Source organism: Peromyscus maniculatus, chromosome 20 (genome assembly GCF_049852395.1).
Source record: "Peromyscus maniculatus bairdii isolate BWxNUB_F1_BW_parent chromosome 20, HU_Pman_BW_mat_3.1, whole genome shotgun sequence".
Taxonomy (NCBI): domain Eukaryota; kingdom Metazoa; phylum Chordata; class Mammalia; order Rodentia; family Cricetidae; genus Peromyscus; species Peromyscus maniculatus.
The window spans coordinates 53,398,378-53,426,374 of NC_134871.1; the positions used below are offsets into that span (position 1 = coordinate 53,398,378).

At 55.7% G+C, this 27,997-nt stretch overlaps 1 protein-coding gene across 3 annotated transcripts; it reads right to left on the reverse strand.

The window, feature by feature from the left end:
* Sult4a1 (sulfotransferase family 4A member 1) lies at positions 1 to 25,274 on the reverse strand. 3 transcript variants are annotated; one of them, XM_076556456.1, is made up of 7 exons: positions 24,992 to 25,244; positions 16,934 to 17,064; positions 15,423 to 15,503; positions 14,914 to 15,040; positions 11,329 to 11,423; positions 4,194 to 4,332; positions 1 to 1,533 (listed from the first exon to the last, which is right to left on the reverse strand). In XM_076556456.1, the coding sequence occupies exons 1-7, from the start codon at positions 25,158 to 25,160 to the stop codon at positions 1,421 to 1,423; spliced, it is 855 nt and encodes a 284-aa protein (XP_076412571.1). In that variant the 5' UTR covers positions 25,161 to 25,244; the 3' UTR covers positions 1 to 1,420. The 3 variants fall into 3 exon arrangements, with proteins under 3 accessions (XP_076412571.1, XP_076412572.1, XP_076412573.1); XM_076556457.1 differs by lacking the exon at positions 24,992 to 25,244 and adding an exon at positions 24,737 to 24,852; XM_076556458.1 differs by lacking the exon at positions 1 to 1,533 and adding an exon at positions 2,616 to 2,816 and having other exon boundaries at positions 24,992 to 25,274.
* Positions 25,275 to 27,997: the final 2,723 nt, after the last annotated feature.

The following is a 27,997-nucleotide window of genomic DNA, read 5'->3' on the forward strand; positions in this document are numbered from 1 at the left end:
AGCAGGGAGGTGTCTTTTATTAAAGATGCAAGCAAGCACAGAGTACCATGTGTGGCTCCAGAACATCCATACAGTACTAAAAATAGAAAAATAGAAACAAAATTTCACAGAAAGCAGCCTTCCTTCCCAGACACACAGGAAAAAAACGCTGCCATGCCCAGCTCACAGAGTCATGCACCCGGCCCACACAAGCTTCTCCCTGGACAGAGGTAACGCCAGCGGCAACCAGACCTGCTTCAGAGAACCACCCACGGCGGGCCCCTTCTACAGCCAGAGCCTCCCACCAGCACGCTGGGCTCTTCCTAGCCTGGTAAAGACCAGAGCCAGTTAGTCCCCAGTGGCAATCTGCTGGTCCACTTCTCATCTGGCCATCACTTGGGCCAAATTTGAGCCAGAAGACAGCAGGGGTAGGTGTGTGTGTGTGTGTGTGTGTGTGTGTGTGTGTGTGTGTGTGTGTGGCATTGCTCCCTCAGACACTCTGAGGATAGAGGTGCCCACTCGGGTGGGCGGGCTTTGCCAATCCTATCTGCATGGAGAGCAATCAACCTGCAGGCTAGGTCCCTTAGGTGAGAGGGTCGGCACAGCGGGGACATTCATGACAGCAACTCAGGATTTTAAAACCGTGCGATGTCACATCTCTTGCCCGCGGGAGTGTGTCAGTCACTGCCTTGGGGAACAAAGAGAAGGCTATGGTAGACACCAATTCTGGTGTCTGTGGGCACTCTTGACGCACCATCAATGCCTTCAGATGCCATCTGCAGCCCCGGGCCAGCCTCCCTCCAGGAACTTTGCTTGGGCTCTTCTGTTCTAGGCTCAGAGAGCTGCGTCCTGGAGGTGTTTCTAAAAAACGGCCTGGGACAGGCCCTGGCTTGGTGTCATGATGGTTCTGGAAGACTGGCTAGACCACAGGCTAGACCTACCTATCCAGCTCCCCACCCACCCAACCCATGTGATCCCAACCCATCCTCTGATCTCAGAACAAGGTGGGATGGCTGTGCCTAGAAAAAAAGACTACAAAAATTACAGTGAACCCTGAGAGCTTCCTACCATCCTGGCACAGTTTGTTCCTGCTCTCCCACGGAAATGGACTTGCATTTGGTTGACAGAGATTTATTTAGATTTCCGGTGAAAAGCGCTATAAAATACAGTGAATAACATGGGGTACAGGGCAGACAGTCTCGCTGCCTGCGTGTGTGGCGTGGCCACGACGTGGAAACCCAAGTGCTACAGGCCAGGCGGCTGCTGTGGACAGCATCATCACACTCCTCGCTCTCTCCACTGGGCTCGTCCCCTGCTGTTTCCACGCAGCTTCCAGAGTGTGTCCAGCAAGGAATAAATGAACGCAAACAGGACTTTTTTTTTTTTTTTAGCTAGTAGAGCGTCTGGGGACCGTGAGCATGCAAGTTCGCGGTTTCTGATATTATAAATAAAAGTCAAACGTGAGGTCACACTTCCCCATCTTCTGTTTATACACTAGGTCAAACTTCTCATTCATGGAGACGGTGAAGATGTCTTTCCATAGCCCGACTCTTCCTGCAACACAGACCACAGAGAGCTGGCTGTAGCCACCAGTTTCTGGACAAAAGGAAGCCTTGGGAATGGATCCGGAAATTTCCAGATCTGTGCCTAGGCCCCTCTAAACTTGGCCTGCTGAGTGGGAGGGGCCAGCCGAGCTAGACGGCATGAGTCCTGTTTGTGTTGGGATTTCCCTAAGTCTGGAGGGAAGCTTTCCTACGGCTACCTGGCCACCTTCTGTCAACTACGCACCAGCCATCACACAGACCCACACCTGTGACCAAGAGGGACTCCACCTCTTTGCTCCAGGTTAGCTCCCGGCACCTACCACAACAGATGCTCCCGCCATAAACCTTCCAGAGAGGAGGCACTGTGGGCTGAGGACAGTGCTCTAAGGAGTCCTTAACTCACAGCTCCACAGCACCAACTGCTGTTGGCACAATGGTTGCCTCTGGAAAATTTGAAAAAGTAAAAAAAAAACAAAACAAAACAAACAAACAAAATCATCCCAAGTGCCAGTAGGAAGCTCTCCTGAAGCCATCAAGGGCGGAATTTTCTAGAAGCCTAAGCTCAAAAAGAGTTGGGGAAGGCTTAAAAATGAATGAAACATCCATGGCATAAGCTCGCTTTCCAGGCTGGATACAGAGCCCGTGACACACACAAGAATTCCATACCTCAAGTCCATGTGCGTCTCCCCACAACCCCAGCTGCTGTCCCTGTCTGGGGGTGGGGGTGGGGAGGGTGGGATTAGGAGTTTGTATTCCAAACCTCCCATCTACAGGAGCAGTGAGGTCTGTGTGTTGACTTTGTGCTTTTAAACAAGTGGGAATTGCTGGGGGGGGGGGGGGGCGGCGCAGTTCTGAAGTCAGAACGCTGGTCATCTCCAGCAATAGCCTTGCTCGGGTCTTAACCTCAGCATCTGTCCCAGCAGGACTTCAGATCTGCAGCCACAGCTGGGCTAAAACTCCTGACACATCAGGACTTTCTCTTTGGTAATGAGGCATCATCTGTCTGTGTTGGAAAAGTAAAATAAAAATCGTTCTTACCACCCTCTAATGATACCAAAGGGACCAAATTAGAAGCTTCTAGACCAACCACACTATAAATATAGTTTTTCACAATCTTTTTTTTTTTTTCCCCAGCTGAGAGCTTGTCAGAGAGGAGTCACCCACCTGGTTTAGGATTTGGAATCAAGACAATTTATGCTGTGACATGAACCAAATTTATGCAATGCAGTCGGCTCCCCGAGCCCCTGCATCCTCGCCACCTCAAGGCGATCTTCTGAGTAAAGAGGCAATGTGCTAAAAGAAAACAAAACCACAGAACTGAAATAAAGCAAAACCAAGGCCAACAGTGACAGCGCAAACGCCTCTGAAGGAGTGTGTGGGCGCTCGGCGCCGGCGGCGGCGGAGGGCACGTGACCCGGCGCCCTCTGCGCAGACCACACATACACCAACCACATGCAAACCAAATGGGGGGGGGGGCTGAGGAGGCGGGTCACAGACAGGGTTAACAAAATATGATGAAAGCAAAACTGAAGAATGGCAAATAAACTCGAAATAATAAGTGCCTCTGAAGATGCAGCCAGGAAACACGGGACAGGGGATGATGCGGTGGGTGAGCTGCTCTCCGGAGGGGCAGAGTTTTGGTTAGGCCTTCTCCAGCAAGGTCCTGTGCACCTGACCCTTAGCAGCTGCCTTTGGCCCCTAGCAGCTGGGATGCAGAGCAAAGCCTTAGAAGTCACCGCTGCTCCACGGCTGACAGAAGACACATTCCTGGAGGCAGCCAGGCTGCAATCAGAGCCCAGCTGATTCTCTCCCCGCCTTGGCCACCACCCAAAGTTCTAAGATCTTCCCTCCCGGCTCCTCACCCTCTCAAAGTTTCCAGTTCACACTGCTGGCAGCTGGCCTCAAGCCTAGACCGTACTTACCCGGAGGGGATTTCTGGAACATGGCCACCGCTCTGAGACATCCTGCAACTTCAATACCTGAGCTGCCCCACGAGCAGCCGCTCACACGTGCCCTGAAGAGCTGAGGAGCTGACTCAGTGGCCCTCGGATGACTCCTCTCTGGAATATTGTCCCCAAAGTGTTCCTGCCCACCCACTGCCTCCTGCTACCTATGTGTCCCTCCTCCATCTGGGCCGCCTCCACAGTGCCCTGACTCTTGACTACCCACGCTTGGCTGCCCTCAGGCTGGCTCATTTGTTATCTGTGCCACTTGAAACCCAGAAGCCCCTCCCTTGGCCAGCATCCTCTGGGTCGGAGAGGGAAAAGGACATCTCCTCACGTGGGAGCCATCTTCCTGTCCACCACAGCTCACCACTCAGAGCCACCCAAAAGGAAGGCTGCTAAATCAGTGGTCTGCCCTGTATTGCGAAACACCCGGCACCACCACCCTGCCTTGGGTCTGCTCTGTGGGCACCTGACTTGAGCCAGTGAGAGTGCGCTGCACGAGCACACCTTGCGCAGAGCCTAAGCCAGCCCCAGTAGATGCTGCCTGCCCCCTTGAACTGTAACACCATGTGGGCAAGCGGACAGGGCATGCCCTACTCCTGAAGCACTGTGCCCTCAACAGGCACTGGCCAGCAAGTGCTGCTGCCCAGCAGGAAATTAGTCCGGAGCGTCCTAGGTGGACAGGGACTACCTGAGTGGGGAGGAGGGGGGAGGGGACACGTACCCCGGCCCACAGGCAGGGCCTCCGCGTTGCAACACTGGTCCACCAGCTGGTGGCAATGCTCGATCAACGACTCCAGCTGGGCCTTGTCACAGGACACACCCAGGAATCTGGCCAGCTGCTCCACCATGGTCACCAGGTCCTGGAAGACAAGGGCAGAGAGCGGAGCAGGCCATCAGAGGCAGCACCCAGGGCACAGGGTTGAGCTGGAAACTGCACTCATGGCTTCCTTCCTCAGCACGCAAGACGACCAGTCCGGGCGATCAGCCAGGAGGTGATGCTGACAGGGGTACTCGGCATCTCAAAACCTGCAAGTCTTGGATTTGAACCCATGGCTCTGGGAAGAGGAGGGAGGTGTGGGGATACAAATCAAAGGATGTCAGAGCGGTGGCTCATTGACCAACAGCAAAGAATACCCATCACTGGCAAGATTTAGCTGCCACCTCGCTTCTGGAGTCCTCTGCACCCACGAGTGCCCCCGGTGGCCTGTGCCCTACCCACCTCATCTACGGGAAGGTGGACCGGGGAAAGTAAGTCCTATTACATTTCTGACTGGACAAAGGGCCATGTACAGGCCCCACAATGCCAACAACAGAAGGCCGAATGCAGCTGGAGCAGGCACACCACCGTTCCCTACAGCCGCCATGCTCCCTAAGAAACGCTGAGGCGCCTCCTGTTCCCAGTGCGATCCCCTCGACCATCACTCCCAAATCCCTGAAAGCCTGCTGGCAACTGCCTTGGCCAAGCATCAGGAAAATGCTGGAGGCTGTTTCCTCTCCAGAAGGAAATTAGCACCTGAAAGCCTCAGGAGGTCCCAGTTAGACACTGGTATGGGAAGAAGTTCTGATTGTTAACATGAGCACAGACACGTCAAGGACCCCAATGCCTCAGACCCATGGGAACAGCAAAGCCTTCCCCTGGCCCGTATGTGGATGCTGACATATGTACATCTTCCTCCCCACTTCCTTCCTCCTCGATGTTTACGTCCTGAGACGGCATCCCTACAGAGCCCCCCCTACCAAGATGAGCTAAACCTGATTCCTTGTTCAGCAATAAACCCAATGAGTTCCCCAGCTGCTGCTAGCGCATCACCGTCGGAGTGCATGTCCCACCCAAGCCCAGATTTTCTGTATGTGTGTCTGTCATTTCTCCATTTCCCATCACCCCCGTTAGGTCGATCCCTAAAGCTGTGCAAGGCTGTGGCACACACTGCTTAGCTAATGTGTTTAACAGGCTGGGGTGGATGTGTCCGCGCCTCCGTGGATTCCTGCAGCACCCACCCACCTCGCAGCCTTGATCCTGGCGTTCCCACCCCTGTCTTCTTCGTCTCTCAAGGAACCAGAACCCCAAGGTCCCGTGCACAGGACTAGCACAGTGGGATGTGGGAACAACAGGCGTCCGAGCAAGCGCCAAAGGAAAGAAGAACCCACTTCTGCTAGCCCTGGCATTTAATGGGTAGACCTGGCCCTCAGAAGAAACCACCCAAGGAAAGGGCTGCAGGAAATAAGATAGATGGCAGAGGTGCTCTGTAGGACTGCTTTGCTCCAGGCAGCTCGGCATCCCTACAGCACCCTCCTTGGAAGGTGGGCGGCTTCTGCGTCTGGCCACATGTGAAAGGAGACTGTTGGATGGTTACCAGGCCCAACTTAACTGCACACCTCACTCATCTGAGCTGCACTTTCCACCCATAACCAGAAACTAGAGTGCTGGCCAGTCATCTGTCATTACCGGGACCCTCATTAGTGAGAGATTACCCCTCAGGGTGACTGTGAGGAGGAAGAGTGGGGGGTCTTACTTGGGGCACCTGGGCACAAGCCACAAGACAGGACTGGCAGCAGTGAGGCAGCTGAAGCTGTAAGGGAGAGGTAGCCCAGAGAGGAAAGCATTCGCTGTACAAGTGTAAGGACCTGAGGTCAGAGCCCAGATCTGATTAAAGCTGGATGCAGGAATAGCACGCGCCTGCAATGCCAGTGCTCCTACACAGAGATGGGCACCCCAGGCAGGAGAATCCCTGCAAGCTCATGGGCAAGCCAGACTGGCATGAGCCACAGAGAACAAGAAACCCTGTCTCAAGCAAAAGGTGGAAAGCAGCAAGAACCCAAGGTTGTCATCTATCCGCCAAATTCACAGTGCAATGCACATACCTCCACTCACACACATAAAACACATCCTCACAAGTGTACACACACACACACACACACACACACACACACACACACACACACACACACGGAAAGTGGGGCCATGGAGAACACCCAGCTCTGCCTCTAACACCAAGACAAGAGAGTGTCTGCCTAGTCCACAATCTGGAAATGCAGATCCTCACTCATAGCTAGTTTCCTACAGTAAGTTCAGTAGTTAAAAGAGCTTGGGGCTCTTCCAGAGGACCCAGGTTCAATTCCCAGCACCCACATGATGGCTTACAACTGCCTAACTCCAGTCCCAGGGAATCTGATACACTCTTTTGGTGCCTGTGGGTACTGCATGCTCATGGGACACAGACATAGATGCAGTCAAAACATCCATACGCATAAAATAAAAATTTTAAATGAAAACTGGGTGGTGATAGTGCTCACCTTTAATCCCAGCACTTGGGAGGCAGAGGCAGGTGGATCTCTGAGTTCGAGGTCAGTCTGGTCTACAGAGCAAGATCCAGGACAGCCAGGGCTACACAGAGAAACCTTGTCTCAAAAACTAACAACAAACAAACAAACAAAAGTAATTTCAGGTCCCTAATCCCCATCAAAGACATCCCTAACTACAGGTGAGGTTTCTGGAAAAATCAACAATGTCTCATCAATTAGATTAGACACTAAAGCAACTGACTTCAGTGGCTGGGTATGGTTGAGGGTATCCTGTGGTGGTATTGTGTTCCCCAAAATATTGTGCACCCTAATAAACTTATCTGGGGTCAGAGACAGAACAGCCACTAGATACAAAGGCTAGAAAATGGTGGCACTCACACCTTTAATCCTAGCATTCCAGAGACAGAAATCCCTCTGGGTCTCTGTGAGTTCAAGGCCACATTGGAAACAGCCAGGCATTGTGACTCATGCCTTTAATCCCAGAAAGTGAGCCTTTAATCCCAGGGAGTGGTGGTAGAAAGCAGAAAGGTTTATAAGGCGTGAGGACCAGAAACTAGAAGCATTTGACCTGGTTAAACATTTGGCTGGTTAAGCTTTTAGGGTTTGAGCAGCACAGTTCAGCTGAGAACCATTCGGATATGAGGACACAGAGGCTTCCAGTCTGAGGAAACAAGATCAGCTGAGAAGTTAACCAGGTGAGGTTAGCTGTGGCTTGTTCTGTCTCTCTGAGCTTCCAGTTCACCCCAATACCTGGCTCCGGGTTTGATTTTATTAATAAGAACTTTTAAGATTCATGCTACAGTATCCCCTCAGGGAACTCCGGTTACAAGCTTTGTCCTCAGGGTGATGCTGATGGAATCTAAAAGGTAGGAGCAGGGGCTGGAGAGATGCTCAGCCAGTAAGCACATATCCATAATAAACAATAAAAATGACTTTTAAAAAGCAGACAATAGCCATGTGTTTGATTAAAAGATGCCCCACAGGCCCAGGTGCTGGAGCTTAGTCCCAAGCTGGTAAAACTGTTTTAGAAAGCAAAAGAAACCTTTGGAGGCCTGGCCTAGCTGGGGGAAGTAGTCGCCAGGGGGCCGACCTTTGAGAGGAATCCCCAACCTCTGACCCCTCTTGGCTTCCGGATCTCCATGAGGTAATCTGCTCCTGCAGCAGCATGTCTCCACCCCACCACAGGGTCAGAATCAACAAACAGACCATGGACAAAATCCTCTGAAAGTGCGAGCTAAAATCCCCTCATCCTCCTGCGATTCTCTGGCTACCTCCACCGCCAGGCTATCTGGAATCTTCCCATGGCTGTGGGCTCACTACCCTAAGAGTCTCAGCCACCAGCAGTCAGTGAGGCTGTCTGCCTGGTGCCCACTGTGCCCCCGGAGTTTCCCCAGCAGGACAGCTGGGTCCCACCAGGAGGTGGGCACCCTCTGTGAAGACAAGCTCCACGGCACTTCTCTCTACCTCTGCTGCAGCAGGTTTTCCGGTACTCATGAGCCCTAAATGCACAAGCCCAACCTCGGGTCACTCAGAAGGGGCATCTAGGACGGGGTACTAGGAGATGGTGGACACCACACTGCCACAACTCCCCATGCTCAGGAGCCATCATCACCAGGGGCCCCTTTATAAGCTCCTCCCCTCCACCCAGAGTCCTCAGCACATTCCCGATCAGATTTCCAAAGTCATGTTCGGCTCCCTCTCTAACACCACCTCCAGTCTGTCTGACCTCTGTTCCAGCCCCTCCCACTCACCATCACATTCCTGACACAGCGGGCAGCATGGCTTGGCCCTGGTCCACCTGGTTCAGAGGACATCTGGGCCTGGCTCCCTGTGGCCCAGACCTGTGCACCCTTAGGGACTGCACTGTGAGGAAGCGGCTTCCCCTGCTCCAGCAAGGGGCCTGCACAGGCTTTGGGGCTCTCGGTGCCTTGTGGTACTCTCAGTCTCCTTGTGGAAAGGTGGGTAGATGTCTCCACCCTGCAGGTCCCTCTATAACCCGGAAAGCAATGGCTGAGAGCCTGACACATGCTGTTCATCTGAACACATGAACACACATACAAAGGAGGGATAGGGCAGCCACTGACAAGGTGGCCTATGAGCAGATGAGAAGGCAACCTACATAGATCTCTGAAGAACATTCTAGACGGAGGGAGCAAACGCACCAGCCTGAAATAGACACTGGAGGGGCCAGTTTAAGCAATAACAAGGTGGTGGCGGTGGTCGGGGGAACAATGTATCCAGGGACTAGGGAACCACTGCATAGGTCTTGGCGATCACCCACAGCCACAGGGGCTGTGAAAGAGAAGTGATAATTCATTTGAGCTCCAGCAGGCACAGCTGCTGTGACGAGGACCTGATGGCGAGGCTGGGGAGGGAACCAGGAGTCAAGTCTGGGATTACGCCTCAGTAACGGGCTGGAAAGATGTAGGCAGGGACAGAAAGACAGACAGACCTGGGCACAAATGGTTGGGGAAGTGTGAGGACTTAAGGACAGAGCCGATGGGACTTGGGACACAGACACACAGTGTGAAAGAGACATTGGGACAAATAAGAGAATTCCACCTGGCTGGGTAGTGGCGGCGCATGCCTTTAATCCCAACACTTGGGAGGCAGAGCCAGGCGGATCTCTGTGAGTTCGAGGCCAGCCTGGGCTACAGAGTGAGATCAAGGACAGGCACCAAAACTACACAGAGAAACCCTGTCTCGGGAAGAGAGGGGGGGGAGGGGGAGGGGGGAGGGAGAGGGGGAGGGGGGAGGGAGATGGGGAGGGAGAGGGAGAGGGAGAGGGAGAGGGAGAGGGAGAGGGAGAGGGAGAGGAGAGAGAATGAATTCCACCTGAGCAAGGCAGAGCGGCCCGTCATGAACTAAGACAGGGACTGCTGAGGCCCTCAGGGTCAGGGTCAGAGGCTGGCTTGGGTGCCCCGAGTCTTCAGTCTCCCTTGGACGACCACATGGACATGTGTCTTGGTGCCTCCACAGACAGCTCTGTGCATGGTGGCCCCAGTGCTCCTAACCTGGCATCAATGAGACTGCAGGGGAGCGAAGAGAAGAAAAGATGGCCGACAGGGCCAGGACCGAGGCCTGTGGTGTGTGGTCATCTGCAGCTAGGAAAAGGGCACACAGCTGGACAGACGGCTCAGCCGTTAAAAGCACTTGGTTCTCTTGCAAAGGACCCAAGTTTGGTTCCCAGCACACACATGGTGCCTCACAACCACTCCTAACTCCAGCTCCAGGGGACCCAATACCTTCTTCTGACCACTTTGGGCACCGGCGTGCACATGGTGCACACACATACATTCAGGCTAAGACACACACACACACACACACACACACACACACACACACACACACACTAAATCTGAGAAAAGGGGGTGATGGGAGATGAGGGTGGCAACTTGGCAGTCAGAGAAGGAAGGGAGGGGTCATGTCATTAGAAGGCTAGGTGACGGGAACCCAACGACCCTCGCTTACTGTAGCAAAGGAGGGGATCACTGGGGACCATGACAGCACAGCGTGGGGACGGTGGGGCAAGAGGGGAAGGGGCTGGCAGGGAGGTGAAGATAACAGTGACACACGGGGAGGGAGAGCGGTCAAGGCCAGTTTTAAGAAAGAAACCACACGCCTTTAATCCCAGCACTCGGGAGGCAGAGCCAGGTGGATCTCTGAGTTCAAGGACAGCCTGGACTACAGAGTGAGTTCCAGGACAGCCAGGGCTACCCAGAGAAACTGTCTCCAAAGCCAGAGAGAGCAGAGACAGAGACAGAGACAGCGAGAGAAACATCACTACACCCATGCATGGATGGCAATGCAGATCCTGGGAGACATACAGCTACCAGGACACTTGATACACACATATATTGAGCGTTCCCCACCTCTACAACCACACTCATCAGAGTCTGTACAGAACAAGGCTTCGAATCCACACCAGCCAATGCTAACCTCCTTCCTGGAGTACCCCAGGCTACACTATGCAAGGTCACATGCATCCTAAAAGCTGATGCAGAACAAGGCTTCGAGTCCACACCAGCCAATGCTAACCTCCTTCCTGGAGTACCCCAGGCTAATATGCAAGGTCACACGCATCCTAAAAGCTGATGCAGAGGGACTCAGCTTTGCCCGCACACTGCCTCACACGGTCACCAAGGTGATGGTACTGAGACAGCACAACCGAGTGGCAGAGGTCCCTGCTCCTGTTGCTAAGGTCCTGTTTCTTGGCTTTCCCCAACATCACACCACAGTGAGCCAGTCTGGAACTTGTCCTGGGGATCAGCCTGTCCAGATAGAGGCCATGTGCTGGACTAGGGACTAGAGCCCAAGCCTTCTCTGTGGCCCACATGCATCTCTGGGCATGATAAGGGTAAGACGTGGAAGGAATTGTGCAGATCCCCCCCCCCCCCCCCCCCCGCCCATGCCACCCTCTGTGGCCTTCTGGCTCTGCATAACCCGGCCATGCCTCCACTTGGTTCTAGCAGCACAGAGTCCCAGCACCACGGACAGCTCCAAAACCAGGGACAGCGTCTCCCTTGATGGACCGCATCTCTCCAGCTACTCACCCGGTGCATGTCTTCATACTTGAGGAAAAGCACATTTGCATCCATGCGATGTTCCCAGAACTCCTGAACGTGCTCAAACCAGGAGCCGTAGCCCACTGCGGAAACAGGGAAAAAGGGGTACATACAGATGGGGAGGGAACTGTGCAGGCGATCTTGCCCCCACAGGATGCCCTGCTCCTGCCCAGTTGCTGTGAAGGAAACTGCAGGGTCTCCTAGAAGGAAGAAACCATTGAAGGCCCTCACCCCTCCTGCTCCCGCTGACGCTCCTTCGCCCCTACCCAGCACACGTATGGATGCCCTGAGGACCTGACAAGGGCTTTGAGGCTATGAGGACATGGTGTGTACGCTAGTGCCAATGGTCAGAGAAGTCAGGGCAAAGAGACAAGCAGGGGCAGGTTGGAGTGTGGGAAGCTCTAAGACAGCTCCAGAACAAGGTCCTGCCCCGTGACTCCTGGTCGACTCCAGGCATTCTCAGTGAAACTTGCCATCTAAAAAGACAGATGGGAGCCCTGCGCTGTCACACAGGCAACATGTGCCTCACTCAGCATGGCCCTGCCTGGTCAGAACCCCAGGTCTCGGCTGGGCCCTTGGCCAGGGTGAGAGAGCTCAGCCCCGTCTGCAAACGATAGCATGGCACTCCTAGTGACGAGTTCCAATGTGCTCCCACTCTCTGGCCGAGCTGTGCAGTCCTGGGAGGGCCTTTGTACCACGGGGGTCCCAGAGCAGGACTCAGGGAGATGCTATACAGAGGTGGTACTCTAACTCCGCTGAGCAACAGGAAGGGACCAACCAGATGAGATGCAGGGGCAGGAATGGGGCTCCACCTTCCAGGCTACCTGCAAGCTCCACGGGTAAGGAGTCGTGCTGTACTGGGGCACAGTGGACCTGCACAGGCACACCCTCCTGAGACACCCCTGGATGACCTCTGTAAACGCCCCTTAGAAAACGTGTTCACTTTACACAGAACCGAGTGTCAGGTTACAACGGGGCCTGGACCCTGATCTCTGGATCCATGTGCTCAGCTGAAGCTGAGTTCAGGCAGATGAAGTCCTGGGGTAGGAGGAAGGCAAATAGCCTAGAAAAGCAAGGGGAGAATTCTTCCCCACTGCCGGAGAAGGCACAGGACTCCTAGATGGCCTGGACCCCATTGGGTCACAAAGACGCTGCACAAGAAAGGCCAGCCAGGACCATGAACAAAGGAAGGCATGCTGACTGCTAACAGGGATAACAAGAGCACCTCATTGCCTCTGTACCTGGGGCCACAGAGGAAAGAGATGCGCGTGTGCGGGTGGGAGCCAAGCCTCCAGAGAAAGGGCCCTGCCATGACCCCCTGCTTCTCTCTGCACCTCACTCTGCTGAGACCATACAGCCACTTACCCAGGGCTGGCAGGAGAGTATAGCACAGCACAGCCCCCACCCAGTAATATGGCGCCTTTGGAGTACTCCTCACACTGCACAGGGCAGTGTCTGTCCACAGACCATTGCCAACACAGCATCTGTCAGGTGACCCTGTCCACAGATTCCCCCATGTACTTGTGTCATGGGGAGACTGTCCATAGAGCGCCACAATACTCCATCAGGGACCCTGTCCAGAGGTTCCACATAGCATGTCACTTGACCTGGGCATCACTTAACCTCAGCCCTGGAGTCTCAGGCCACCACCATTCTCATGCAGATCTTTCCCACAGTGCCTGCGACCCTGCTCCGTCCTCTGCTCTGTCCAGGACTGGGGACACCAAACCCAGGACCTGACATGCTACCTCTGCTCTGTCCAGACTGGGGACACCAAACCCAGGGCCTGACATGCTACCTCTGCTCTGTCCAGGACTGGGGACACCAAACCCAGGGTCCGACATGCTAGGCAAGTATGCCTGCATCTCCAGCCTTCTTCCTACCTTTCATTTTGAGACAAGGTCTCATTAAGTTGACCAGGCTACCCTTGAATTCACTCTGTAGCCCAGGCAGGCCCTGAGCCTGCATGCTTCCTGCCTTAGTCCCCAAGTAGCTGGGATGACAGCCCCATGCCACCATCCAGGCTATGAAATAATTAAAAAAAAAAATGATCCTTCTCTTAGCTGCCACTTTCTTTTGAGCCTTGGGCAGGGAGGAAAGGGACCATGTTGTGGTCACTGAGTGGCTAAGAGTAGAGGAAGGTACTTGAGCACCCAAGCCACACGCTTTGAGAAGGATGCAGGCCAGAGCGCATGGCCTTGACCTCTGAGGCTTTGCACTGTGAACAGGGAAGCCCAGGTCAGGGCAGATTTTCACAGCTCTGGCTGAGAGTACACCAGGCTGAATGTGACAGATCCCTGCTGTCACTACGGTGCTGTTCCCACATACCTGTGGGAGCAAGAATGGGTGCCATGACAAGAAGGTACGATACCGTGAGCAGAAGGGGGCACACCTGGAAGACTGCAAGGGACACCCCAATAGTACACAGGGAAAGAAGCTGGGTGGGACCTGCGGCAGGCTCAGGGACCCTGGGGAACAGGTGATGCCATTCCCCCACCACACATGTGACCCAGCCCTGGGCACAGGGCACAGCTGAAACCATGTTTAACAGAAGGAAACGGATCGCTGAGGGCCTCTGGCCCCTGTGGGTTTCCGACTGCAGGCAGCCCAGTGTGCCTGCTGCAGCCCAGCCCATTCTCTGGGGCCTTGTGTGCACCACTGCCTGAGCAGGAAGCTCATGGAGGCTGCCCCGAGGCCTGCTGCGCTTGAGGTTTCACCGGTACACCCTCTATTCCCACCATGCCTCACAGCCTCCCTGCAGGATCCCTGGATGAGCCACACAGAGCAGTCAGTGAGTTTTGAGACCCAGGGCTAGGACAGTCTCAGTGCAGACTAATGGAAGCGTGATATAAGCCATTTCCTATGACTGGGTGCACACCACACAGTCCCTCGCCAGCCACAAGACCCACAGAGATGTGGGGGTGACTCGGGGGAAGTGGGACAATGGCTCCAAGGGGACAGGTGGCCTGTGGGGTGAAGAAAGACAGAGATGGGAGATGGAGCTGCTTCCTACTGTGGTCCCTGACTTCCTAGAAGACCAGTGGGGTCGAGTGGCCAGGCCCTGCTCCTCCTCCCGGGTCGGGAAGGAGCCAACAGGAAGTATACATAGCATTCAGCCCAGCACACCCTGCTCCCCAAGTGCTGTTCCCTGTCCCTTGCCAGGCCTCTGAAGTCCTCCAGCCCACGTGATGATTCACACCCAGTAGCAGCCTTCACATTGGTATCTACCATTCACAGCATCGAGATCTGGGCCTCTGAGTTCACAGCTTTCATTCTCACCTCATTAAGAACCCAGGCAGGAAGGACAGGTGAGGAGTTATCTGGAGAACCCTCATGGTGGTGGTGGGGGGAGGGGGGGTGGCGGGCAGGACTCGGAAGTCTCAGAATCTGCACTGCTGCGCACCACCGCTAAGATCCACGGCTCCCCAGCCTCGCCACCTCCGCCACGTGGTAATAACGTAAGCCCCATCTGCACGGGTGCAAGTGAGGTGCCATCACACGCCGCGCCTTCCAGGAACGCCCCGGCACCGGCCGGTATGTGCGAGGTTAGAGCTCACACCCACGGGCACTTACATTTGTCGTTCATGAACCGCCGACAGAACTCCTGGAAGGTGCCTCGGTAGCTCATGGTCCGCAGTGAGCGGTGGAACTGATAATAAGACACAACCAGGTCCTTGGGGTTGCGAGCCATGTAGATGACCTGCGGGTACAACGATGGGGTCACTCCCTCCCTAGCCAGGGGTCCCCTTGCTCGTTCCCAGCACGGATGTGCTGCTCTGGCCCATGGGCTGAGTATGCGGGATAAGCATGTGATTGTCTTACTGTACTGCTTTATCAGGGCACAACTGTAATCAGTAGGAAACAGGCGCCCTGGTGAGGGCTGGTGGCCTGGGAACTTCAGGACTGGGGACAGAGACAAGAACAGGAAGCACCGTCCTCCAATGGGAGAGGTAAGCACGGAGGAAGGACTACAGTCACGATCCAAGGTGGTCCCTGGGCCAGGGGGAGAGGTACCTGCAGTGGTGTCAGAAGCCTAGGATTCTTAATGAGGAAGCGGGGGATGGGAGATGGGGATAAGTTACCTTGGAGTCCCCATTGTGGAGGTCAGAGGGCAGGAAGCGGTAGGGGAGGTGGCTCTTGATGAGCCTAGGAGACGTCAGTTCCTGCAGAGAGAGACACACGACTGTGATATTCGCATGTGTGTGTGGACGCACGCGCGCGCGCGCACACACACACACACACACACACACACACACACACACACACACAGACATGTGCACACACACACACTCCTTCCCTCCCAGGGCCTTTCTAACCACTCTGGAAGGATCCTGACCAAGCAGGACTTAGTACCTGCTCTAACCAACTACCCATTTGAGCCGTCTGGACATGACTCACAGATGGCTGGATCCCAGGAGTTGTAATGAGGGGTCGATCCCTTACAGACAGGGATTTGGTTTGAGTGGCTAAGAATGAGGAAGGGTCTGTGGGACAGCAGAAACCCAAAACATGGGCATAAAATAGTGCCTGTGAGAACATGGGGGTGTCTAATTTTAAAGCTTCCAGCTACCCTCCGTTCTGATCCCACAGCAGCCCAGGGGACCATGGACAGCAGCTTTCCCTCTTGTCCTCTGCTCAGAGGCTCTCCTCCTGTCCGCTTCCCCTTGGACCACGAGGCTTGGTGTCCATCCAGCCCTCCGCTCCTCTCTTCCTTCTGGAAATTCCTCGGACGGCTGCTGCCTCCTGATCCTCTGTCCCCAGCTCTGTAACCATCACGACTTCCCGCCCTGAGGTGGGAAGTGTCAGCTCACTACTGTACCAGGGGCAGCACCAGCATGTGGGGTGTGTGGAGCAGAGACACTGGGCACTCCCAGCCCTTCCTGTGGAGGAGCCCACGTGACCCGGCACGAACTGCAGACCGGAGGGTGACCTCCGGGTGCCAGGTCCAGTCAGGAACAAGCTCCCCAAGAGCAGGAGGGGTCTGCTGCCGTGACATGTGGCCGAGCCTCTCAGAGATATAGTCCCCGAGTGCTCATCGAGCGGAAAAGCAAATAGGAGAGGAGGGCACTCTGCAAGGCCTGAACTACAGAGGCAGCCAGGGATGGGATGGAAAGAAAGGTCCAGATGCAGACAGGATCTCATCATACAGCCCAGACTGGCTTCAAACTCCTGTAATCCTCCTGTCTCAGCCACCCCAGTTCTGGGGCAATAGGTAGAAGCCACCACACCCAGATAATTTCATTTTTGATTCCAAGGATTTTATTCAAACATGTTCATCCCAGCTCCCGTGACAGATGAGGGAGGGGGCTGAGGCCTTCTTTCCCACTGGTAGTCCCTCAGTCCGTGACCAAACATTTCCTCCCTGCCTCGTAGACTCCCTGAAACTGACATCAGTCATCTGTACTTGACAGGTCCCAAGGTCCTTAAGGACTCAGGCTGAATTAAGGACTCACTCAGACCTGTCAATTTCTCTTCCTGGCTAGCTAGAACTTCCTGGAGGCCCTCAGTTGTTCCCATGAGCACCCAGGAGCCTTCTTGAGAAGCCACTGTCACTGGGCAGGTGTAACTGTGGAGGAAGGGGTCACACAGGTACCTTGATGATGTCCAGACCCGGCTGTGGGTACTCCAGAACTGGCAACTGCTCATCAATGTTCATCAGGCCAATCTCATCAGGGTCGGCGCCCTGGCTCACCAGGTAGACCACCTCCTGCAGCAGGCTTGTACCTGGGTGGAGAGGAAGGGAAGGGTGCTCAGAGGGGCCACTGGGCCACCCTCACAGCCAACACAACTCCTGCTGCTTGAGAAGCGGACACAGGGCTCAGCGAGCAAGAGGAGCCCTGGACAGAGACCAAGAGAGGCCCGGACTGAGCGTGAGGCCTCAGCCTACCACAGCTGCTAGTGCCCAGCCTGCAGCTTTCCTCGGCGTTCATTGGGGCGGGACAGCTGGGAAAGCAAGCAGGATGTAGCTGCCACTCACAGACCATGGTGGGGACCACTCTCAACTGAGGCTTCCAGGGGCTGACCTCTCCGTTGGATTCATGAGTGACTAAGCTCAGAGGGGACAGGTATGACCTGAGCTGCCAACTGATTCCTTCATCCGCCCACTGTCCACTAAACTAAGCACCCATGCCACCCATGCTCCGGGAACACATGGAGGGAAACAAGCCAATAGGCATATACCAGATCATTCCTGGATTTGCCATTCATGAAACACACAAGTCCTGAAAACACACTGATATTTACACTGTGGGACACAGTGGCAAAGGAGGATGAACATGCAATATCCAACGTGGGGAGGACCCAGGACCAACAGCACCATGGTGTGACTCTGGTTGTCCCTTTGCAAAATGAGCTGCGGCGAGAAGAGAGACCAGGGACCACGTGAGGTGGTCACTCACTCAGAGACACAAAGGAGACCAGCATCTCAGATATCTCACTGCACCTCATGGGGGGAGGAGGGGTGGAAGCTGGGTTCACACAGAGACAGAAACCACCTCTGCCTGCAGCAGCCGGCTCTGTGTGCAGCCTGCTCCCTAAGACACCAGGAGACGGCCAAGGCCAAGGCCAGACCTGAGCCCACACACGAGTCACGCAATGCAGAGAGGAACCCATTAGGGGACAGTGGCCCACGGGGCTAAAGATCTGAGAGTAAACCCCCATCTTCCCAGAGCAGCGTGACACGGATGGGTCCCCTGCTGAATCTGGGGACCATCCCCTCCCTCAGACCCGGACCCAGGCCCATTTGTCCCCAACCTCAGTCGCCTCCACAATGTCCCATGGTTCACAACAAGGCCCGGGCACCAGAGTCCAGCCTTCGCCTCCCCTCTCCCTTGTTCCCTCCTCACGAACTCAGCCTCTCATCCAGATCCAGCGCCTCCTCCCCTAAAGCCTGCCTTCTCAGAAGCCCCAGAATCACTCAGAACACATGCTGCCATCTGTACCCCCGCTCCCACCATGCCGAGCCTGGCGGCACCCACAGCACCCCAATCCCTGTGCCTAAGATACACGCGGCGTGCTGCCTGGACTCTGCTGGGCTCTGCTGGGCACACAGTCCAAGCTGGGGCCCCAGGGCCAGGCAGGCCAGCCAACCAACAGCCAGCCAGGAGCCAAGGGAGGCGGGCAGACATGGCTGCAGTTGTCCAGCCCCTGTACCTTCCCAGGGTACTGGGAGCAGGAACTGTCCAGAAAGCTAGGCCAACCTCCCATGAACTCAAAGAAGAGAGGGACACACAGATGAACACACTGTCCCTTTCACATTGGGCTTTCTGCCCTTCCCTGGGTAACCTCATGCAGCCCCACCCCCAGGAGGCCAGGCCTTGTGGATAACGCACACATCCCACCAGGCCAGCAGCAGAGGTGGCTCCTCTGTAAGAGCCCTTTCTCCCTGCCTCCTTCTCCTACATGTCAGATGTCACCCATCAACAAAGGCCTGTCATCAGCTGCCCTGTCCTCCATGCTATGCCTGCTGTGCCAACAGCCCAGGAGCCGCACACCACATCCAGATCTTAGCTGGAGCCAGAAAGCCAGTTTGCTTCAATGGTCCATCCATTCTTCAAGGGCCCCCCGCCACAGTTCACATGCTGATGAGGCAGGATGGACAGGGGGCGGCGGCGGCGGCGGCGGCGGCGGCGGCGGCGGCACCAGGGAGCAAATCCACCAGGGAGGAAGTGGCCAGCATGAAGTAACACAGAAGTAGCCACACAGGGAGGGCCCTAGGCCCTAGCTGGAGTAGGAAGGTCAAACACACACACACACACACACACACACACACACACACACACACACTGACAAATGAAAGGCCAGGAAGTGCCAAGGCCACAGACCCTGGTGAGGCCAGCCTGTCTGTCCCTCCTGATGAGCACTGTCCACTCAGCCTCAGCTAGCTTCCCAGAAAGGCCCTGAAATGAGTCTCTCTTGGGTCATCTTTATGGTCTATTTTTAATGTGCCCCATCCCGACTTCAGTCCAAACCGACCTGAGCTGTATTTCAAAACCACCTCCATCCACAAGTCCACCCTTACCTCCACGGTGTATTCACGCCAGGAACACCACCCATGGGAGCCAAAAGCAGCTATTTACCTGCCAGCCACTCAGACACACATGGGCAGCACTAATTAGACTCAGTGGGTTTTTGTGTTTGGTTTTTTTTTTAAGTCATGAAGTCGGGAAGGGGAGGTATTGAGAAGCCCAGGGGGATAGGGAGGGGAAAACCAGATGGATATGACCAAAAAAAATTTTACACATGTAGGAAATTCTCTACAAATACGTAAAGCTATTATATTAAAAAAAATAATAATAAAGAAGACACAGGAAAGGCCAGCAAATGATCTGCTCGGGTCAAGGCTGTTCAGTGGCCGAGCAATCACGAGTATGCAGATCGTGGGCACCCCCGAGCTGGGACAGCCATGCGTGAGGACACCATGTGTAGCTTCACGTCCCATGGCATCCAGCAACAGGCTAATGGGATGGGCTAGCTCCTGGATGACATACTGTGTGGGTCTCCTAGCTACCAAGCCTGGGCCTCAGGAGCAGGGTATAGAGTTGCCGGTCTCCCCGTGGGTCACCAAGTGCAGTGTGGCAGTTAAGGCCACACCAGGGGCTGGAGCCAAACCTCTGCAAGTACTTGAGAGCAGGGAAGACATCCGGACTTGATGTTGCTGCGGCGGCCACCGTCACACTGGGACACTTTGAAACACACAAAAGAAGATGGGACCTCCCATGCTGCCTGGAGGGGGGAGCCCCTGAGCTCCCCGCCTGCTGCACCCCCACAAACTCAGTCCACAGGGAGAACAGCTGTCGGTTGGGAACACGGCCAGACCCTCCATAGGCTCTGTGTGTTGGTGGACCGATGCCACCATCCGCAGCTCACTTCGCTGACATGGCCAACGCCTGGGTGGCAAAGCCTCAATGCCCTGTGGTGGCTGGCGGGACACTCTGATCCGAGTCCGAGGGCGAGATGCATGGAAGGTCCTGGAATTCACCTACCTTCCTACTCTTTGGCTTCGTTTCATAAAACTTTTCTTCTGCTTCACGGCCATTTCCTCAGCTAGACCCTGCAGCCCAACACTTAACCGCCCCAACTCCTAAGACTTTCCCTCCCGAGACTTCCTGGAGCCCCAAGGTGCTACTTCTACCAATCCGTCTTTTTTTGAGAAGGCATGGAGGACACACTGAGGACAGAAGCCATCAAGGCATGGGAGGGGACACTCAGGACACTTCTCAGCATCTTCTTCCTGCACTTAAGTGCTTGTGTGTTTCTGTCACCCTACAGAAAGCCTCACTACTGGAGCCAGGATCCTCCTAGGTGGGACTGGGACTCGCAAGCAGCTAAGGGGTGGGGCCCAGGTGTGTGTGTGTGTGTGTGCACCCGTGAGATGTGGGGGGAGGGGAAACAGACACAGACACACATGCGCACGCACACACACACACACACAAAGGACGGGTGGGCAGACAGGGACAGGCAATCTGACAGAACACAAGTCGCCCAGCCTGCCTATTTCCCTAGCGAGGATCAGTCATTGCTAGTCCCCATGGGTCTCTACTATCACACAGGTCAGTTCCTTGGTGTCCATGTTCCTCCAGCCTCTGGTGTGGGGCTTCGGGGAGGGGACAGGCATCCTGTCTAGGACAGACGAGGCTGAGAACCTCACCTCTCAAAGTACACCTTCCACCTGACCCTCACTGCTAACAAGGCCTAGGCCTGCATCCCCACATCCGCAGCCTTTTGGAGTCAGCGACCCCAAAGAAACTTCGTGGGGTGACCGAGTCACCGATTCCCAGGGCTCTGCAGGGGGAAGTGACCTCCTCATCGTCAACCAATCAAGCCTGATCTTCCAGACTGTCTACTGTCCACATGGACACCGGGCTGTCCATCACTCCTGATCAGTTCAGAGAAGTTTCTTTCTTTTTCTTTTCTTTTCTTTTTTTTTTTTTTTTTTTTTTTGGGTTTTTTGAGACAGGGTTTCTCTGTGTAGCTTTGCGCCTTTCCTGGAGCTCGCTCTGTAGCTCAGGCTGGCCTCCAACTCCCGGAGATCTGCCTGCCTCTGCCTCCCGAGTGCTGGGATTAAAGGCATACGCCACCACCGCCCAGCCTAAGAAGTTTCTAGAACAAGGAGAGCTCTGTCTGCATTGTGTTCCATCTGCCTCACGGAGCCCCCACCCTGCTAGCTGCTGAGGCCCTCCCTTCTCCCAGCTGGTAATTGAACCAAGGTGAGATGGGAACAGGAAGCCCTGGGACACACCCCACCTGTGATGTGGAAGCTCAGCTTCCCCTTGGCCTGGGAGACAGGACGTGGTCCCAAACCCATCGGGCATCCTTTTCGGTGGCCAGAACCCCACTGGACACCAGGAGGAAGTAGCAGCTCCAGTCACCAAGTGTGACTTGCTCTTTCTGTTGAGATAACATCATGTGGCTGTGCTGTACTGGGCCCCCTCCCCACCTTGCCACACTACAGAAATCCCCAAAACCTGGAGCTCTGTCCCTAGTTGTTAACTCAACACAGCCTACAGGCAGCGGAGGAGGTCTCCATCAAAACTGTCCAGCTCACACTGGCCTGTGGGCGCGTCTGTGAAGGATGATCTTGATATGGGGTCCCACCCTGTCTATTGTGGGCAGCATCATCCCTAGACAATTGGTCCTAGGCTGTGTAAAAAAAAAAAAAAAAAAAAAAAAAAAAAACTAGCTAATAGCATGAGCGAGAGTGAGCCAGCAAGCAGTGTTCCACGGTTCCTACCTGCAGGCTCCTGTCTCAGATTCCTGACTTCCCTCAATGATAGATTGGGATCTGCAACTGTAAGCCAAATAAACCCTTTCCTCCCCCAGGTTACTTTGCTCAGAGTTTTATCACAAGAGAAAGCAATTGAGGATGCCCGGCCTGGCCCTCCAGTGACTCTAGGAGCGAAGGAAAGACACAAACCACTCCTCTGGGTCTCAGTTTCCTCACGATGCCGATCTCCTGGGCCTGCAACACTCTGAGTGGGTACTCACTCAGGTGGAGGACACCCCTGCTGCCCAGGAGGTGGCAGATGCCACCCTGCAGCCATTAGCAGAGTGCAGGACCCCGTGGGGTGCAGCATGCACCCCCAAAAGAGCATGCACCAGAAAACATCGGGCAGGTGCTCCTGAAGGAAGAGCGAAGGACAAGTGGGGACACCTGGGACCTCACGAAGGCACAGAGGATGCCTGGGTGCAGCTCGGCCATAACACTAGCCGAACCACGTGACCCACTGTGGTCAACACAGACTTCTGGCTGCTCTCTACATTTCTACCGCTGTGATGGCCTCCCCAGGCCGGTTGTTCATCCCAAAGCCAGGAGGAGATGGGAGTAGAATGGCTCGTCTATACCCCCTGGAGTAAACCTGGGCACTCCACAGACACATGAGGTGGCTGCAAGTCCAGCTTAGACAGACTGGGAGCCGTCCCCAAACTAAGATCAAACCTAGGTCCTCACCACCTGCCTTCCTCGGCAGACTCTGCCCTTTCAGCGACTGGGCTCGTGGACACTGAGGTGGATGGCTCCTTGATGCATGAAGGCACCCGGCCTCAACCCTGAGCCGCTCTTCCCTTAGGCAGGTGCAGGTTAAAGGACACTGGCAATAGTCCCCAAGTACAGGGAAGAGCTGGCAGTGACGCCCACCTCTCTCCCAGAGGCAAGGGGCCTGCGATACATCCACCCTGTCTCTCCAAGGGCCCCGTAGGCTGGGCAGACGGCCACAGACTTTCTCTAGTTCTGGTTCCTACTCTGTCCCAACTGAGGTCATTCCCTAACTGATTAATGGAGGGCCACTCTCCAGGACCAAACTCCCAGTCCTGGAAGTCACTGAGTCCAGGAAGTGTCAGGAGGGCTGGGGACAGCCAGGCTCACCCCTGACAGTGGCTCCTCTCTGGGTGGTGTGGTGGGTGACCCCAATGTCATCACTCAAAAAACACTCTGGGCACGGCATTGGCACCCACAGCAGCAGATGAGTCTGTTATACGGAAAACCAGCATCCAGCCAGGGGTGGTGGTAGAGGACTCCAGGAACCCCAGCATTTGAGAGGCTGACACAGGAGGATCCAGAGTTCAAGGCTAGCCTTAGCTACATAACAAGTTCAAGGGCAGCCTGTGCTACCTGATACCCTGTCTCAAACAACAATAAAAATGGCACCTGTGGGGTGACTTCAGTGATAGTGTACCCCAACAATCCCAGCGCCAGGAAGGCTTAAGCAGAAGAACGAAAATTCAGGGCCAGCCTGGAGTACACAGACAGACTTTGTCTCAAAATATTCACACAGACAGACAGACAGACAGACAGACACACACACACACACACACACACACACACACCCCACACGTTTCCCATCTGACTTCTCTCTGCAGTGTCCAGGAAGCTCCCCAGATCCCACCAGGCCCCAGAATTGGGTTTCTCTAACACCCACCAGCTCCCCAAGTTCACGGCTGGGCCTCCAGCCTGGCCACTCCCTGAGCCCCTCTTCCAGTAACTCATGCCTCTGTGCCCTCCCCCAGCAGCTACGCCACAACCCACAACCCCAGCCACACCCCCAGGCCCTAGGGGCTCTGAGGATCAAGTCTCCCACAATTCCCAGAGTCCGGGAGGGGGGCTGGCATCTTTCTTTACCCATGTGTACATTCATATACTTTGTGGCGGGACAGTCCACCCACGAGTCCCGCGTAAGTACGGCCCAGAGGCTGGGAGCACAGCTGAATGGCAGGCATGCACTGATCATAAGGCCGCAAGGCCCTGGATTCATCCCAGGCACTGGCCCAAGAGACAACACCAGATACAACCCCCAAACCAGCTGTGGAGCGTCCCGTATGATGACTTAACACAGAGTTCTCTGAAAGCAGATCCTAGCCAAGACCCAGCAGGGACTTAGGGCTGGGATGAGGCCTGTGAGGTGGTCCCAGCCTCAGCCAGCCCTGCCTGTTTCCTGCCATGCCTCTTCCAAGACAGCCCAGCGGGCTGTATGCCCGGTGGTGGGTCAGTGCCTGCACCTGGACTTGGCCCCAAGGCCCTTGCACCCCGACCCCTGCCCTAAGAGCATCCACCACTCTCTGGGAGGATGCTGGGCAGCTGCCCTAGGGACTCTGGGACTCCACCCTGGGGGACACACTGCTTATATTTTTCTCCTGTAACCACCCGCTCAGATACAGCAGGGTGATGGCCAGCCACCTTCTCAACTACCCTGAACCTGCAGGACGGCAGTCACAAGGACGCTCTCCAAGCACAGCAAACGAACCGAAGAGCCAGCTGAGCTCCTCCTACAGACCCCAGAAAAGGCATCACACGCCTGTCTCCACACCAGGCCTGGATGGCTGGGTGGCTCAGATCCCAACCCAGCTGTGTGACCTTGGACAAGCCTCCTCCCCTCTCTGAGCCTCTGCCTAAAAGCTCTACCTTGCATGGTTGCTGGGGACCCGCGTGCCCTGGTCCCGCCTGGTGACAGAGGCAGCTCGTAAACAAGGATACAGGGGTAGGGTACAGAGGCCAGTCCCATCCCCCACAGAGTCCATGCTGGAGGAGCGCCCGCCGCCCCCGCTGCCGGCACCACACGGGGAACCGGACAGGACCGGGGCACAGAGAGGTTGAGCGACCTGCCCAAGGTCACACAGCCGCGCCGGCGCCGGGCACCGCACAGGGTTCCCGACTTACCAGACTTAGGGTAGGTGACGATCCACACGTCGCTGGGCCGCACCGGGAAGTCGGCGATGTCCTCCATCTTCCCGCGGCAGAAGGGCGGCAGCCGCACGCCATGGAACTCGAAGTACTTGCTCTCGAACTCGCCCGGGGTGCCCGGGGTCTCCGCTTCGCTCTCCGCCATGCCGCCGCCCGGCCCGGCCCGCAGCTCCAGGGCGTGACGTCACGGCGCCGGCGCGGGGCTCCGCGGGCATGACGTCATGACCGCACCCACGCACGCCGCGCCCCGTGACGTCGGGCGCCAAGGCCCCGCGCTTGCCGCAGAGGTGCGTCCGGGTCGGTGCAGCCGCCGCCTGTCAGTCATCGGGGCAAGGGGCAGGGCCCCCACGCCCTGGAGCAGAAACGGGGCCATCTGCGCGGACCCAGGGTGAGCCGCGGGGCCCGGGAAGCCTCACCTCCAGAAGCTTCTGATGCCAGAGATGGCAAAGTCCGCGTCAGAGCGCGGCTGACAAAGGCAGCGCTTGGAGAGCCTCCATTCAGGTGCCAGAGAGGACTCCCCCAGGGAGATAGCAACCCCAAAGTGGGCCTCTCCAGGTAGAGAGGACCAAAACCCCAGCAGAGAAATCTCCAGGCAGAGAGGGATCCCCCAAAGAGAGAACATCCCAGGCAGAGGGGACCCCCTCCTCTAGAGAGGAAACCCCCATGCAGAGAGGACCAGACCCCCAGCAGAGAAATCTCCAGGCCGGGAGGTACCACTCCCCAAGAGAGGACATCCCAGGCAGAGGGGACCCCTCCTCTAGAGAGGAAACCCCCATGCAGAGAAGACCTCCCCCCTCCCCGGTAGAAAGGAACCCCAGAGTGGACCCCCAGGCAAAGAGGACCCATCCCCACGCAGAGGGGACCTCCAGCAGACATGGCGCCCTTAGGAAACCCCCAAGCAGAGACGACCCTCCAGGTGGCGCCCTCCACCTGCCTAGGTCTGTAGCCTCCTTAGAATAGGAATCCTACTTCCAGGAGCCACAGCTGGGGCGAAGCAGCTAACAAGAACCCAAGGGGCTGGGAAAGCCGCTTAGGAGTAGAGCGCCTGCCTAGCTGGTGTGGACCCCTGGGGTCAGTTCCCCAGCACTGGAGAAAAGGGAAACAAACATTGGGCTTGCACACACTTGACATCCCTGCAACTGGAAGGTGGAAACAAGAGGATCAAAAGTTCAAGGCCAGCCTCGGCTACATAGTGCATTTGAAGCTAGCCTGGGATATACCTGAGAGCCGTTCTCAAGGCAAGGCTTGGGGCAGGGCAGGTTGGCTCTTTTTGCTGCCTAGCACAGGATATGCACAGAACCTGCCTGGGTGCAGAGACGGGGGACGGGACCTGCCGGCTTTCCATACAAAAGGGCATTATGGAGAGCAATTAGGGTGATAGGCAAGGGCTGCAAGCAAAGGCTGGGCCCCGGAGTAGCAAGCCGGCGGACAATCAGATGTGTGTCAAGAGAGTCTGGATAGGACCTCTGTGCTCTGTGATTGCGGCGGCGGACTGAGGGGCGGAGGCCGGGTCGCTGTCTGAGGTGCTGAACGCTCAAAGCTTGGCCCTCGCCGCCTGGCACTCAGCAACCCAGCTTCACTAACGTTCTGTTTTGAGGCATATTCTCCTATTTCCCTGTATTATTAAAAGCCCTAAGGTAAGGGATGGCAAGATGTAAAGGCCCCTGGCAACAAGCCTGCGACCTGAGTTCCATCCCCAGAACCCATGTGGTGGAAGGAGAGAGCAGATCCCTCAAGTTGTCCTCTGATCTCCAAACTTTTGCTGTGGCACATTGACACACACGCACGCGCGCGCGCGCGCACACACACACACACACACACACACACACACACACACACGCACGCGCGCGCGCGCACACACACACACACACACACACACACACACACACACACACACACACGGATGCAGCCCAGTTGTTAGAATGCTTGCCCAGTATCAATAAGGCCCTGAGTTCCATCCCCAACGCCACCTACACCGGGTCCGGTAGTACACCCAGCGGTTCTGTCGTCCCAGCAGGTCCCCTGGACTGACGAGCTGACATGGAAGGGGGTGGCATGGGAAGGCTGAGCAGCCTTTGGCATGGAGACCGTGTCCATGACGAGATACAGAGGACAGGGGTGAGCATGTTCTCAGGGGTGTCCTGAGATTCAAGGTCCCTGCCCCAAAACCCCAGTTGGTCAAGGTGAAGAGACCTCACACTGGCATCTGAGAGTAGGGGGCATGGCAGTGACCCCAGCTCGGTAGAGACAGAGAATGGCCTCCTGGGACCACCTAACCCCAGAAGGGACAGCCCCTCCCTGATGTAAAGGATGAAGTCTGTGTCTGGGAGACACGAGAATCAGCAAGTGGGTGAGGCTGGCTCAGCCCTGGGACTGCCAGCAGGTGGAGGACCTCATGCTCAAGCCGTCTGCCCTCCTGGTCCCCTCAGCCCTGCCCTGTCCCTGGCTTGAACCTCTTGAAGTTTCAGGAAAGTTGGGACTCTTTTTTTTTTTTTTTTTTTTTTTTTTAGATGTTTTCATTGTATAGCCCAGGATACCCTGGAACTTTAGAATCCCCCTGCCTCTGCCCCGTCAGCACTGCACCAGGTCTTCATTCATTACTTCACCCCCTGTCCTAACCCAGACTCCTTGGCAATCGGGGTAGAGAGAAGGCTTGCTGCTCCTGCAGAGGACCCAAGTTCAATTCCCATCGTCCACATCAGGGGGTCTCACAACCACTTACAATTCTAGTTCTGGGGATTGGATGCCATCGTCTGGCCTCTGTGGGCACCTGCATGCAAGTGGTGCACATAGATTCACACAGACACACATAATAAAAATAAAGAGATCTTCAAACACCTTGGTGATGCAGCCTTGCCACCACCTGCCTGTGGCTCCCAACATGCCCTGCATCCTCCCCCGACCCCACAGCTGTGACAAGGGCTTCATTCTCTTTGCCAGGCCCCTGCGCCTGCTGCTCCCTTCAGGGCCTTGTAGAAGTCC

Bases quoted from the DNA above. Each gene is read 5' to 3' on its own strand.
- Sult4a1 (XM_076556456.1), bottom strand. From the start codon at position 25,160: ATGGCGGAGAGCGAAGCGGAGACCCCGGGCACCCCGGGCGAGTTCGAG. The intron at 17,065-24,991 runs GTAAGTCGGGAA...CTCTCCACCCAG, and splicing joins CGTCACCTACCCTAAGTCTG to GTACAAGCCTGCTGCAGGAG. The intron at 15,041-15,422 runs GTAACTTATCCC...TTGTACCCGCAG, and splicing joins TCCACAATGGGGACTCCAAG to GTCATCTACATGGCTCGCAA.